A 16250-nucleotide genomic window follows, 5' to 3' on the forward strand; every position below is an offset into this window, starting at 1 on the left:
CTGGACCAATTTCCATGGCTTGGCACGCTCATCGTTTTTTCTACAGATGCTAATCCAATGGCTTTAAAATTGAGCCAATGACCTGAAACAAGCACATGGAAAATTAAGTCCCAACTTCTGATCTGCATGTTTGTTCCAGCTCGGTAACTCAGAATGCACTGACAACCGTGCCAGCCAGGCAGCAAGCACTTTCCCAGAAATGTTATGGAATGGCAGCCTTTTTATATCTTTCAGAACAAGCTTCCTTTAGAGATTTTATTCGCCGATCTTCAACAATCTGTTATATACAAACATTACAGTACAACTATAAAAATATAAGTAATCTACAGCTTAATAGAAAATATTTATTATTTTACAAAAAATAGCGGATTGAGACATTTCAGACGTTTCCAACATAAATACAAATTCGGTGTGGAAATGTATTTTCCAAAAATATGCAAGGCAGAGACGATGGCTAGCTTCTCCGAATGGCCTGCAGGTTTTCGGTGGAGGCTTCCAGCTGGTGGAAATAGTCATCCAGTTTAGCCTTGAGCTTGTCAAGTAACTGTGAAGATATCAAGGACAGGGGGTGTGAATGGTTCTTCCAATACCAGAGGCACAAAATACAAACTTTCTTTGGATCTTAAGTCAAAACTTTCTTTTGCCTTAATGCATTATATGTATTAGGGTAAAAATGCTCCACCACTGGTCCTAGCCACCCTTGTCCCAAACACTCACCAATCCAGTATTGTCTTTGGCTGCAGCACTGCTGGTCCACTTTCTAGTCTCACAGGCAGGAGCCATAGGCTATCAAATGCCTGTGAGGAGGGAGCAGGGCCATGGCTTACCTGCGATGTGTGTGTACGGATGCACACAGCGCAGCCTGGGAGCATGCCCGCAGTGAAAGAAGAAGCAGACTGATAATTCATGTCTTCACTCTCTTTTTATCAGCGTGCTGCAGCAGAACTGACTGCTCTCCCAGTCTGAGATCTGATGAACTGTGCCCTGTGTCAACAGGCTGATACCAGGTCCAGCTGAGATATATATATATATATATATAAAAACACACACGTATGTATGTTTGTATTATCCCCTTCCCACCCAGCATCCCTTCCACTGGGTATTTACACCTGGGCAGTGGGACAGATTATCTGATCATGTGACCTCTACAACTGGCAGTCATAGGACTGGGAGCCCATCCATCAGCTCCTGATCTTTACTAGAGACTGGGAGCTGTCTTTCATGGACTGTGGGAATACACAGTGGGCACATTCTAAGCACAAAATCCTCAGCTGTCCATGGACACATGTATGTCAGGTGAGTGTTAAAGCCCACCATCTTGTCCTGGTAAAGGAAGGCAAGAAGGCTCTAAGCTTTTCACTTGATCCCAAGGATCTCCATGCCTATCAAGGCTGATAGAACAGACAACCACCTCACTGATACATGACTTTCCATGGAAAACCCCGAGAATTGCTTAGGCCAACAGAAACAACAAGTGTGTAATCGTGAGATCACTGAGGGAACCCTAAATTCAACCCCTCACAGTCAGTATGACAGATTCTGATCAAGGAGCACTCTAATAGAACAATGAGTACTTCTTGGCACCAAGTACCTGGCTCCCAGGTTTGCAAGGCTGCAACCTACTTTCTAGCAGGTAGATGCTGCATTTCTGTCTGATTCCTTCCTTTATTCCGCAATGGACTCTAAGTAAAGCATTGTTAGTGAGTAAAACCGTTAATTTGCTTATTCCAATGGCGGGGGGGGGGGGGTTGGGTTGTTGGCATAGTCCCACTGCAAAAATAATTTTTACAAATTTTTGCAGTTTAACTCTAGGGACCTAAAGCCAGTCATGTAAATTGTATTCTTCCACTGAGATCCATAAAGTAAATCACAGAGCTGGTCTGTGCCCTAGCTTTTTGGGGGTACCAAGGTCCTTTAAACTGTCAGTTGGATGACTGTGCTGCTAACAATCATTCATGTGCTTACTGTTCCATCCATTTCATTAATTCTGTTGGGGACACAATTTATTAAACTGCGCAATATTTAGGCCCCTGTCACACGACCTTTCTGATCAGGTCTGCCTGTCAGTTTTTCAGGTGTATTTGATCAGAAGGTCCATTCAGCTCTATGGACATGTGGGTTTAAAAACTTGTGTCTGATTACACCTGCCTACCTCCAGGTCAGTAAAAAACAAAAACCCTAAAAACCAGTAGGGGACTATGTCCTCTTCCGTTTAGGAGCAGTGGATTGTAGTCTGGTGTAAATGGACAGTGCATTCTGTTTACTCCCAGCCGCATGTACAGCAAAGCGGGAGCTCCGCCTGTATTCGCTCTGCAGAAACTGAGCGGACACAGATGTGTCATCCAACCACTCTGCTCCAATCAGCAGGGGATCCATTAGCCGATCCCCTGCTGATTGGAACAATATCCTCTCTGTGTGAAAGGGGCCCAAAGTCATACAATCACCAATGTAGCACAGCTCTTAAAGATTTCCAGTTTATCAAAAAAAAAAAAAAAGGCAGTTTTACAAATATCTGCAGCTCCCCCCCAAATTTTTGGATGAAAAAACAGTGCTTAGCAGAGTTCTACTAATATTTATGAGAAATGACAACCATTTCCAGAAGCACTTACATCTCTGTTGTGCTGATTATTGCTGTTCTCTTCCAACGCTTGTAGGAGATGGTCAACAGAAGAGTATGGCAACCACACCAGAGGAGAAACGGCAGACAGCGGTAGCTGGGGAACAAGTACAGTTCATTAACTATTGGGTTGAACTGAAAGCTCAATTCTAATCTCACACTGTTGTAATGTGTTAAAGCCCTGCTTAATGAAAATGCTGCTTCTAGCCCTCACATTGCACTGTTCTGTACTGGCAGAGATGGGCAAGTGCCATGCCCCCCTGAGCATGGGATCCTCACAAAGAACTGTACTGCAGAGAAGGAGAGGGGGCCATACCTGACCAGGTCTGTTAATGTGACAGCAGGGGATCTTACTATGGTCAGCTAGACAGTCAAAGTAAGACACCTGGCAAAATTACTTGAGGTCCGGTTCACACCATGCCTGCATCTGAATCGCACAGGAACATACTGTGCATGCCTGTGCAATTCAAACCGCATGCAAAACTAGTGGAGCAAGATCTGGGACTCTGCATCCAAATCATCTAGGTGTGCAGTAATTGAAGAAAACACTTACAAAATGATGATGTTTTGGTACAAAACACCTGAGGTTCTTCATGCTCAGAACCCGAATGTCTCTGCTGTATGCTAGAGATGTGGTCAAGATGTTGGATCTCTCTTTCATATATTCTGGCTCTGTGGGTGTATTAAACCATTTTGGAGAGAAGTTCTCACCCTTTTGCATCAACTCCTGAAGGTCTCCCTCCTTCTTGAGCCTACCTTTTTCAGGTCTATTCAAACGAGCCAAAAAATTAACTATGCACGTCCTGACAGCAGCCAGGAGAGCCATTCCTCTACACTGGTTATCCACCAAAACACCCTCTTTGTCCGACTTGCTGAAAGTCAAAAGAGAAGTTAGGAGACTGGAGTACCTGACTGCTCCTCGTAGGGACGCCATTCCTTTCTCTGAAACCATATGGGAGCATTGGGACCTATCCACGTACCATTCTCCTCCTCCTCTATAAAACAACTAGTATTCCCAGTGACCTTACATGACATTCTCTGTATACTTGTTCCCTCCACTGCTAAGAACACTCTTTTTAGAATGTTTCCTTCAGACTTCATATTGTTTTCTTTAGGTGATTTTTTTTAATGTATATTTCAGTTAGGCACAATTGAGGCTTGCGCCATTTGGTTAAACAAAAGGACTCTCACCTTTTTCTTAGGTCAAATGTTCTGAATGATTGCCTGAAGATGTATCTAAACCTTTTTGATCGTCTGTACAGTGCGTTTTAAAAAGTAGTACATGCACTTCTTTTGGTGCGGTGCGATTTCAGCCCATTAAAATCATACAGAACCGCATGTGAATCACACAGAAATGCACAGCACATTCCTGTGAGATTCAGATGCAGGCACAGTGTGAACTGGCTCTTAAAGTGAAACTAAAGGCTCCTGTATGAAAGTTTAATGCCCCGTACACAAGGTAAGAAAATCATACAAAACATTTTGTGAAACCACTGATCGAGCGATTTTCTCTTTGTTGATGAGCAGGATGTTTTAACCGATAATGATATTGTGAATGAAAAAAGTTATCGTTTCGCATATGAACGACCGATTTTCTATGCGGTGGTCGTACGAAAAAAAATCTATCAAGCGCTATCACGCATGAGTGGAAACAGAAGATGATCCGGATGTTTATGTCCAAGGAATCTTCGTAAACACGAACGATAAATCCAAATGTCAAAAGTAGATTGGCCTAATGAGATAATGAAACCAGAATTCTGCAGATTATATTTTATGTATCACTATTTATGTATATAGATAATGTAATAAACTATATTATACTCATTGCTGGTAATTGTGTATTTCGCTCGCTCTGGCCGGAAGGGTGTGGCTACAAGGTCACACGCACACCGCATCACTTCCACTTGTACGGAAGAAGTCAACACTACGTATTGACCGACAAACGATTTTTTTCGATTGGTTAATATGGGCCATGATTTCTACCAACGAACGAATGCCTCTCGGTCGTCATATGACCGATAGGTTGATTTTCTAATCATGTATTCCCACCTTAAGTATGAATCAAAACCAGTCACAATGTGATGCACAAGCCTCAAAAGAAAAAAACTTGCTTTACATCTCCAAACTGAGCAGAGGGCACCAGGTGCTGATAAACAAGACACAGGCTTGGAAATCAGCAGCGACTATGCTGAAACCTCTTTTTCCATCTTTCTGTATTGCAAGCAGGCACCCTACATGAGAGTGGCAGCTCTGCATATATATTTTTGCAACTTCAACTGGGCTTTGACAAGATTAGTAAATTGTGCAGCACTATCCAAGTTCACACTTACCTCTATTCCAAAGTACTGATGACCTTTCCCCAAAATGGCATCCACGTATTGCAATACTAAGTCTGCAGCCTCATCCAGAAGATCATACTTCAAATACATCCGGAGCAGTTCTGCTGAATCCACCACCTGCAGAGAAACATGAACATTTATGGACCAAACATACAAACGTTCCTGTATTTTCTTTCAGCATCAGGAAACCTGATATTTGGAGTTTCACAATAGCTGGAGGTGTAAACAAGGTTCCATAAAGTATATCTAAAGTCAAGCTTTTAATGGAGTAGGAATGGTAAAAAACCCTGTTTTTTTTGCTTCTTGGGTCACGTTGGAACGTTTTCCCCTTTAATCTCCCAGAAACACAGCAGAGAGTGAGAGAAACCCTAGTGAGTCTTTGACTGCTGACCCCAGTGCATCATTTCCCCTCACATCCTGTTCTAATAACAAATGAAAACATTCAGATTGCCCCTCCACTTCAGTCCCAGTAACAATGGTCACCAAGACAAATAGAAAGCGGGAATCCCTCAGAGTAGGAATAAGGAGCAATAAAAACCCAGCAGGGGTTCAAATCCTTCTGCAAGCTATCCAAAAGAAAAGTTTGACATTAAACTAACAATGCTCAACTCCACATACAAACCCCAATGCAACTGTGCAGCAATCACTCTCCTGCTTTGTTTTTATTACATGCACCTGATTTAACATCCTGAAAAAGTCCTATTTTGCAGTCACAGTTCCAGATGTAATGGCGCTTCAACCCTTACAGTGAATAAGATATATGATGTAAAACAACAAACCTTATAGCTGTTCGTTAGCCAGGTGGGCAGAGGAACTCCATGAGAGAGCAGCTTATTAATGACACAGCGATGATACAAATTGTTCTGCGATTCATATTTTTCCAGATAGGAAGTTAATAACCTCCAGGCTTCATCTACAGCGCTAGAGAAAAATCAACAAATTTACTTGTCTATATAACAAATGTGACAGAACCAGAGCCATGTGAAAGCATTATTCCCTTTGCTGGTGTTAATTGCTTACCATTTTGAAAAACCATGTGTGTTTGTGTAATTATATATATATATTTATTTATTTAAAAGTATTTGATCCCCTACTGATATAGAATGTTTGCCCACTCACAAAGAAATGAGAAGTCTAAAAATCGAATGGTAGGTGTATTGTAACACAGACAGAATAGCAACAAAAAAATCCAAAAGAAATGCATGTCTAACAAATGATGCACTAATTTGCATGTTCGTGAGGGAAATAAGTATTTGATCCCCTTCACAAAGCATGACTTAGTACTTGGTGGCAAATCCCTTGTTGGCAATCAGAGGTCAGACGTTTCCTGTAGTTGGCCACCAGGTTTGCACACATCTCAGGAGGGATTTTGGCCCACTCCTCTTGGCAGATCCTCTTCAAGTCATTAAGGTTTGGTGGCTGACGTTTGGCAACTCGAACTTTCAGCTCCCTCCACAGATTTTCAATCGGATTAAGGTCTGGAGACTGGCTAGGCCACTCCGGGACCTTAATGTGCTTCTTCCTGAGCCACTCCTTTGTTGCCTTGGCTGTGAGTTTTGGGTCATTGTCATGCTGGAACACCCATCCACGACCCATTTTCAATGCCCTGGCTGAGGGAAGAAGGTTCTCACCCAAGATTTGATGGTACATTTCCCCGTTCATCGTCCCTTAAATGCGGTGCAGTTCTCCTGTCCCCTTAGCAGAAAAACACCCCCAAAGCAGAAATGTTTCCACAACCATGTTTGACAGTTGGGATGGTGTTCTTGGGGTCATAGGCAGCATTCCTCCTCCTACAAACACGGCGAGTTGAATTGATGCCAAAGAGCTTGATTTTGACTGTGGTCACAGCTGCCTGGAGATCATTGACAAGATCCTCACGTGTAGTTCTGGGGTGATTCCTCACTGTTCTCATGATCATTGACACTCCACGAGGTGAGATCTTGCATGGTGCACCAGATCTAGGGAGACTGACAGTTGTTTTGCGTTTCTTCCATTTGCGAACGATTGCACCAACTGTTGTCGCCTTCTCACCAAGTTGCTTGGCGATAGTTTTGTAGCTCAGTCCAGCCTTGTGTAGGTCTACAGTCTCGTCCCTGACATCCTTGGAAAGCTGTCTGGTCTTCGCCATGGAGGAGAGTTTGGAATCTGATTGTTTGATTGCTCCTGTAGACAGGTGTCTTTTAAACAGGTAACAAAAAGATTAGCAGCACTCCCTTTAAGAGACTGCTTATAATCTCAGCTTGTTACCTGTATGAAAGACACCTGGTAGCCAGAAATCCTGCTGAATGATAGGGGATCAAATACTTATTTCCCCTCATGAACATGCAAATCAGTATATAATTTGTCAGACATGCAGACTTTTAAATTTTTTGTTGCTATTCTGTCTCTCGGTGTTACAAGTAATACAGCTACCATTCGATTTTTAGACTGATCATTTCTTTGTGAGCGGAAAAACATTCAAAATCAGCAGGGGATCAAATACTTATCTCCTTGTATACACACACATTATATATATATACTCATACATTTGTTTTCTGTTCATGCCAAAACTGGTAATGGTCTTTAAGCAGGTGGTGCCGCCAGTATTAGGGCCTGTGTTTCTGGCATCAGTGTAAGAAGCCTAACTGGGAATTCATTAAAGAGTACATTTGATGTTCTTCTGATCTGCTTTGTGTGACTCTTGTGACAGCACTGCAAAACCTGCTTGAAGCCAACAGATGTTTACTGAAGATCTGAAACCAGAATTAGGAGCTGCAGTATGTGCTCCCAGGTTCAGCAAATGTAGGGGTGATTGTTGGGTCAAAGTTCACTAATCCCGAATGGCTCAGCTTCAATACTATAAAAGCCAAGTACTGAACGGGGAGGGCAGCAGTTTTAATTTATGCCATGTGTAGAACTCAGAGAAGGTGGCTGAATTGTTTTATCTGATGCATTTTACAGTAAAATGTAAGAATGCAGCTGGTGAACTGACAATACATTAGGGAATAAATCAACCATTTCATGATGCCTCTTATTGAGGGATATATTCAGCATAATGTACAAGCACATACAAGTCATGACCAGAACACACAAAAAATGTCTTATTCTTCATATTATTAAAATAAATAAGGTTAAGGACCTAAATAAAAGGAGGTTGTTGTCACATTCAATCCTACCTTGTTTCCTTGGTGGTGACTACAGAAGACAATTGATTGGCAGACAGCCATTGCCAAGCCTCAGCTTGTGCAGCCTCTCCGCCATTTTGTAAGTTAATGCATCTGTTAATCAGGAGAAAATCATGTCATACGAATTATACACTACACATTAAACACACACCTGTCCTACTATGGCATGTTTATTGATGAGCACAGTTTGATTACTTACTTGTATGCCAATCCCTCAAACACAGAAACCAGAGAAAGGCTGAATGTTTGACACAGGGAAATGGCAGTATCAAAGAGGCCTGCCTGAACCAACAAGGCCACCATTTCTTCAGCTGATGCACTTCCTATAAAGATTTATGGAAAAAGGACAAAATCATTAAATACACTGATACAGTTATGCCCTACCTATATGACTTGCCATTGCTACAGTACTCCCTCTGCCATTTATTGAACCTCTTGTTAAAAATTTTCAATAAAGACTTAATGACAATAAATACACTGATACCACCATAGCATTGCCAGTGAGTTGCAAAGCAATAATAATCTCTTGTAATCCACCCCAGCTTTGCTTTAAAGTTGGCACAACACTTTTCACAGTCATTTGTGGAGTGTCTCTGACTCTTTCTGTCTGCTTTTTGGGCTACCAGTCAAAACCATCAAATTATGAATACCCACCCTGAGATATCTCCTACTGTCTCTCCCTTCTTCCACAGATCACGTTTTAGAGAAGGATCTACTAATGGAAACCCAATTTCAACATTTAGCAGGCATGCTGCACCTGAGGACCTTTAGGACTTACAAATGCACAAGTATATATATTTAACTAGAATGTCTGCATTAAAGAAACTGACATTTTAACATGTGACCTCATCCAAAGTTCACCTTTAAGAAAAAAATAAATGTACATATTTTTGCAAAAAAAAAAAAAAAAAAAAAGATGTGCATTAGACCCCCCCCCCCCCCCAACAGGATCCTGCAAAGCACTGCACCAGCAATCAAGGGATTGTAGGTGTAATGTCAGGCTCCTGCACACTCTTCTACAGCTTTCTGCTCATACCCCTGTAATGTCAGGCTCCTGCACACTCTTCTACAGCTTTCTGCTCATACCCCTGTAATGTCAGGCTCCTGCACACTCTTCTACAGCTTTCTGCTCATACCCCTGTAATGTCAGGCTCCTGCACACTCTTCTACAGCTTTCTGCTCATACCCTGTAATGTCAGGCTCCTGCACACTCTTCTACAGCTTTCTGCTCATACCCCTGTATAGGCATTCAGACAGAAAGCTGGAGGAAGTGTCAGTGGACTACAAGTAAAAGGATTATCATGCTGTTAGTCTATTGAGAATCACAAGCCATCGCCCACAGTGGTGGAAGGAATTGGTAGTTTATTCACTCAGAAATCTCTGTGAATGACGTAGCTGTGGGTAGAAGAACCTTTGCACACTGTCACAGAGGGGGAGGGCTTTGCTGGTGGACGGCAGATGGTTAGGAACATGTTTCACCCTATATACAGGTGCAACATGTAACATGTTTTTAGTGGTGAACGTAGCCTTTAAGCAATCGATCTCTATCGGCTTTAAAACTACAAATCCAGTTATACCTAGACATCACCCAACACACTTCTTGCATTCTCTTACCAGCTATTGCTGCTGTACTGCTATCATACTGAGCCAGTGTCAACCGTGTCTGAGCGAGGATATACTCCTTCTTCAAGTCTTTCAGCTCCAGAATCTCAATTTGACTACTTCCTGGTAAACAATACAATGTTGTTAAACGTGTGGCATGACTGAGACAAAATCAATGAAGGTTTTGAAAATCAGGAATCCTAAAATGAACCTGACATCAAAAAAAAAATGAAAGTTGCCTGAGAGCAGCACAACCATTTTAAATCTGCCATAAACCTTGCACGCTCTCCAAACCTGGTATCTCTTCATTACTAACGGCTTCATTTACATGAATGGGCCAAAAGGCCACCCATCATTTCCTTGGCAATGGATACATTCTCATGACAGAGGATGGCACTTCTTGGTGCTAAATCCCTGTCAAACTCTTAGTAATAAAGTGACATCAGTTTAACCACATCCTGACCACCCTACAGCAGATATACTGCTACAGGGCAGCAGGGGTATGCAAAATCACATATACATATATAGTCTCACACAGAGTCCACCCCTCACATTTTTGTAAATATTTTATTCTCTCTTTTCATGTGACAACACCGAAGAAATGACACTTTGCTACAATGTGACATAGTGAGTGTACAGCTTGTATAACATGTAAATTTGCTTTCCCCTTAAAATGACTCAACACACAGCCATTAATGTCTAAACTGCTGGCAACAAAAGTGAGTACACCCCTTAGTGGAAATGTCCAAATTGGGCCCAAAGTGTCAATATTTTGTGTGGCCGCCATTATTTTCCAGCACTGACTTAACCCTCTTGGGCATGGAGTTCACCAGAGCTTCACAGGTTGCCACTGGAGTCCTCTTCCACTCCTCCATGATGACATCACAGAGCTGGTGGATGTTAGAGACCTTGCGCTCCTCCACCTTCCGTTTGAGGATGCCCCACAGATGCTCAATAGGGTTTAGGTCTGGAGACATGCTTGGTCAGGCCATCACCTTTACCCTCAGCTTCTTTAGCAAGGCAGTGGTTGTCTTGGAGGTGTGTTTGGGGTCGTTATGTTGGAATACTGCCCTGCGGCCCAGTCTCCGAAGGGAGGGGATCATGCTCTGCTTCAGTATGTCACAATACATGTTGGCATTCATGGTTCCTTCAATGAACTGTAGCTCCCCAGTGCTGGCAGCACTCATGCAGCCCCAGACCATGACACTCCCACAACCATGCTTGACTGTAGGGAAGACACACTTGTCTTTGTACTCCTCACCTGGTTGCCGCCACACACGCTTGACACCATCTGAACCAAATAAGTTGATCTTGGTCTCATCAGACCACAGAACATGGTTCCAGGAATCCATATCCTTAGTTTGCTAGTCTTCAGCAAACTGTTTGCAGGCTTTCTTGTATCATCTTTAGGAGAGGTTTCCTTCTGGGACAGCCATGCAGACCAATTTGATGCAGTGTGAGGCGTATGGTCTGAGCACTGACAGGCTGAGCCCCCACCCCTTCAACCTCTGCAGCAATGCTGGCAGCACTCATACATCTATTTCCCAAAGACATCCTCTGGATATGATGCTGAGCACGTGCACTCAACTTCTTTGGTCAACCATGGCGAGGCCTGTTCTGAGGGGAACCTGTCCTGTTAAACCACGGCTGTCAATCACCGGGTCCCAGCAGGTGATTACCGAGCATCTCCAACAGGGAGGACGACTGCTTTGTTTACTAACAGTCCTCCTCCCTGTTGGCTCGGGCACACTGCTCTGGATGGCTTCCAGAGCAGTGTGCTTACAGTGAAGCACCAACACACCACCCCCTCCTAGTAAAACACTCCCAGCACACAGTTAACCCTTTGAGCGCCCCTCATGTTAACCCCTTCCTGCCCAGTGCTATTAGTACAATGTCAGTGCTTTTTTTTTTTTTTTAGCAATGATCACTATATTGGTGTCACTGGGGATGTCAGTGACACCAAGTCAGTTCCCCCCCAGTGTCAGAATGCCCACCGCAGTCCCGCTATAAGTCGCTGATCGCCGCCATTACTAGTAAAAATACATTTATAAAAATTCTAGTATCTGTACCGCCATTTGTAAATGTAAACGCAAAAAAGGAAAATACACACAGGCAATCAATCAAATACCACCGAAAGAAAGCTCAATTAGTGGGAAAAAAAAAGGACGGAAATAATAATATAATAAATCCTCCGGAGAGCAAGTGGTTAAAAAGGAATGCTGGAGTTTTTGTTAAGTAAAAGCAGATATAAACTTGCTAGATTATCTAGGGGAAAAATTGGTCTGGGGAGTTGTTTAGAGAGTGAGAATAAGAAAAAATAATACCTCAATTGTCTAATAGAAACCAACTTACTTGGAGCTGGAGGGCACTCTCCATCGTGGGTCCTTTTCGGAGATGATCCTGGGCGCTCATACTGTATTTAAATTTAGTGAAAAAAATAAAAAGTTACATTTTACACACTATACATAAACCCAAAATCTTACATACAGAGAGCTCCTGAGATGTGAACATGCTAAAAAGGTAGCTTTCTGTAGGTAGAGACCACTGACAAGGACCCTAATCATCCATATACTTGGAGAACACTGATGACGTTAGTGTGCTCTAGTAATGTGCAAAGTGCTGTAATAATATATGAATAGCACACACGTTCTTAGTAAAAAAACAAAAAAATTCAAGTTAGTACCACAGCTCCGGAGGCCGGCTGCACTATCCAGGCATACTCAGGGCGAATTAGCCGTAAACAACCTAGGCATGCCAAGTAAGAGTTCATTTGCTTCTGAAGACCTCTTAACGTTCGGACCTCCCTGCCAAGTCGCATTCCGTATTCAAACATGACTGTTCCAGCTGAAAAAGATACAATGGTATAGTTAGACACAGAAAAGAGATGGCAGTTCAAATCATACAGGTGTTTTGGATGGGAGAACTTCTACTGTATGGCCAAACGTTTGTGGACACGAGACCATCACAGATATAAACTTTTTACACATCCCCATTCCAAAACCACTGGCATTAATATGGATTTGCCACACCCAACTCCCCTTTGTGGCTATAATAGCCTCTACTTTTGAAGGCAGGCTTTCCATGCATACTACGTTGGATGAGAAGACCTGGCTTACAATTTCCTTTCCAAGTCATCGCAAAGATATTCAGTACGATTGACCTCAGGGCTCTGTGGAGGCCATTCATGTTCCGCCACAACAAACTATGGGGGGGGGGGGGAATTTACTAAAACTAATGCACACAGAATCTGGAGCAGCTGTGCATAGTAACAAATGGGATTCTAACTGCTTGTTCAATTAAGCTTTGACAATAAAACCTGAAAGCTGATTGGTTACTATGCACCAGATTCTTTGTGCACAGGTTTTTTGGGGAACCCAGCCACACTGTGTACATACAACAGTGTTTCTCAACTCCAGTCCTCATGGACCCCCAACAGGTCATGTTTTCAGGATTTCCATTATTTTGCACAGGTGATTTGATCAGTTTCACTGCCTTAGTAATTACCACAGCTGTTTCATCTGAGGGAAATCCTGAAAACATAACCTGTTGGGGGTCCATGAGGACTGGAGTTGAGAAACACTGACATACAAGAATGAGGTGGTGCCACCACCATAAACAGCAAGGAGCATGTAACAGGACTCACTGCCAGAAGTACAGCAAGAGACATGTAACAGGATTCTATGCAAGAATTACAGCAAGGGACATGTAGCAGGACTCACTGCCAGAAGTACAGCAAGGGACATGTAACACGACTCACTGCCAGAAGTACAGCAAGAGACATGTAACACGACTCATTGCCAGAAGTACAGCAAGAGACATGTAACACGACTCATTGCCAGAAGTACAGCAAGAGACATGTAACACGACTCATTGCCAGAAGTACAGCAAGAGACATTAACACGACTCACTGCCAGAAGTACAGCAAGAGACATGTAACACGACTCATTGCCAGAAGTACAGCAAGAGACATGTAACACGACTCATTGCCAGAAGTACAGCAAGAGACATGTAACACGACTCATTGCCAGAAGTACAGCAAGAGACATGTAACACGACTCATTGCCAGAAGTACAGCAAGAGACATGTAACACGACTCACTGCCAGAAGTACAGCAAGAGACATGTAACACGACTCACTGCCAGAAGTACAGCAAGAGACATGTAACAGGATTCTATGCCAAAAGTACAGCAAGAGACATGTAACAGGACTCACTGCCAGAGGTACAGCAAGAGACATGTAACACGACTTACTGCCAGAAGTACAGCCTGTGGCATGCAACAATACAGTCGAGGATATCAGTGCATCCCTAATAATTATTGGAACAGAAAACCAGGGCAGCAGGGGAAAAAAAAAAAAAATCTTTAATTACCTTTCCGATAGTTATGCCGGTAAATATGGAAAGCATACAAGAGCTCGTAGTAATTATGGGTCATCAGATCGACAGCACGGGCTCGAGATTCAATGATACTGACAACCTGTGGCAATAAAGGGATGTGGTCAGAATCATTCCAGGAACCTGGATTAAACATAAAACCCATTGGGTGCTGCAGTAAGGATTTGGGGTACCTCATTATGTAGATTCACATATGGAAACTCCACCAGGTCTTGGAGCTGAGAGCGTTCACACAGAACTACAACCAGCTGACGCAAACAGTCTTGTTGCCTTTTGAGTAAAAAGCAGATATGTTGTATATCAGGCATCTTATAAAAAATACTGACATTTGTTTCCCCGTTTACTATACAATATAAGTATACAAAACACAAGCCAACTATGCAATACATCAGTCACATAAGATACATAAACTGGTTATAGCTTTTTTGATTCCACTAAAGACCAACATCTTCGTTTTTGGTGGACAGAATCCCGAATCCAACAAACTTATTTCTCCTTCCAGACACTTCAATGGCAAATTTCCCCATACTTCATTACGAATCTGCTCCTTTCCTCAAGTCGTAACAATGGTGCTACTCTTAGCTTTTCATTTTACATAAACAGAATTAGAAAAATGTAAAATAATTTGGCATTGTAATTTCCTTGAAAGTTTGAAACAAGGAGTTCTCATCACTTAAGCCCCTAAAAGTTACAAGAAGCCACCCTGATAATTTGCCTGCAACTAGGGATGCACCGAAATTCCAGTTGCCGGAACGTTTCAGCCAAAAACATCCCTTTCGGCTGTTGGCCGAAATGAAAAAAAGCACCAGTACAGGTGCCAAAAAAACCCTGCCCCTCAAAGCAGCCGGCCCCTCGCCGCCCGTCCACCACTCGGTAGTTCATTCTTACCTGAGAAACCATCAATTCCGGTGTTGGGCATAGAGATGAAAAAAGGAAAGATGGCTGCCACACATCTCTATGCCCTTGGAGGACCGGAGCAATGTCACGTCCGGTTCTGGCCATTTTTTTATTTTTTAAAAGCACTAGATCAATGCTTTTTTTGCTCTAATGCTTTACATTGTAATTATTTCTATCACAAGGGAAGCATGCATTTCTTGCGATATGAATAAAAGTGATTACAATTTTTTTTTAAAAGAAACAGTGCAAAAATAAAAGAAAAAACAAATACATTTTTAAAAAAAAGTTCAAAGTGCCCCCGTCCCACCGTGCCCACACATACGTAGGCCAAGCCCACATATGTAAATGGTGTTCAAATCTCACACGTGAGGTATCGCCACGAACGTCAGAGCAAGAGCAATAATTCTCGTACTAGACCTCTTCTGAAACTTTACACTGCTAATCTGTAGAAATTTTTAAAGCATCACCCATGGAGATTTTTAAGCACCGCAATTTCACGCCATTCCACGATCATGCACACTTTTAAAGCATGACATGTTGGGTATCTATTTACTCGCCATAACATCCTCTTACATATTTTACAAAACAATTGGGGTATTTGTTTTTTTAATCAGTGTATTTCTTTCCAAAAAATATATATTCAATTTTAAATACTGCGCATTTTGGTTTATGGCCAAGTGCATTTTGAATTTTCATTTCGGTGCACCACTACCTGCAACCACAACCACATTGATTACCCAGTTTTAGATGGAGTTGAAATTTAAAGTTCAAGTCCATAAAAAAATGATTAAAAAAAAATTGATAATATAAGAAATCAGTGGGGTGTTCAGCTAAAATCAAACAGTTTTTAGAGCCAAGATAATTCCAATGTTACTCGCTATATTTCAACCACATTAACTATGAAGCCAAACTGGAGCCCCAGTCCTGCCATTCTCACTGTAAGAAGAATTTCATGTTCAGAAGTGAGCTTAACACTGCCTTGTAATGGCCATAGCAACGTGTAGGAATGGTGAATCAATTGTAGAGATCAGTCTGATTAAGAAATAAAAGAGGCTGGTGGATGATTTATTTACCCACATGGAAATATTGGTATTGTGCATTCTAGAAAGAAAGAAGATAACCTGTCGCTCCAATGTAAGCAATGAGTATAAGACCACTACATCTTGCCAGGCATAGTCTGATCATACAGTGGAGATCGAAAGTTTGGGCACCCCAGCTAAAAATTTGTAATAATGTGC

General features: G+C 42.3%; 1 protein-coding gene across 1 annotated transcript in view; it reads right to left on the reverse strand.

Annotated features, from left to right (window-relative positions):
* Positions 1-324: 324 nt before the first annotated feature.
* The window catches only part of NUP160 (nucleoporin 160), a 64601-nt gene continuing 48675 nt past the window's right edge, over positions 325-16250 (reverse strand). Inside the window, exons 26-36 of the mRNA XM_089675839.1 lie at positions 14289-14385; positions 14092-14197; positions 12406-12566; positions 12075-12135; positions 9735-9845; positions 8320-8443; positions 8112-8213; positions 5736-5877; positions 4948-5073; positions 2610-2714; positions 325-544 (exon numbers count right to left, since the gene is read on the reverse strand). Coding sequence (XP_089531965.1) covers positions 455-544; positions 2610-2714; positions 4948-5073; positions 5736-5877; positions 8112-8213; positions 8320-8443; positions 9735-9845; positions 12075-12135; positions 12406-12566; positions 14092-14197; positions 14289-14385 — 1225 coding nt within the window. The 3' untranslated portion in view covers positions 325-454. The remainder of the gene's footprint in view (positions 545-2609; positions 2715-4947; positions 5074-5735; positions 5878-8111; positions 8214-8319; positions 8444-9734; positions 9846-12074; positions 12136-12405; positions 12567-14091; positions 14198-14288; positions 14386-16250) is intronic.

The sequence above is a fragment of the Staurois parvus genome, unplaced genomic scaffold (assembly GCF_062004578.1).
Source record: "Staurois parvus isolate SC_StPar_1 unplaced genomic scaffold, SC_StPar_1.0 ptg000159l, whole genome shotgun sequence".
In the NCBI taxonomy this organism is placed as follows: domain Eukaryota; kingdom Metazoa; phylum Chordata; class Amphibia; order Anura; family Ranidae; genus Staurois; species Staurois parvus.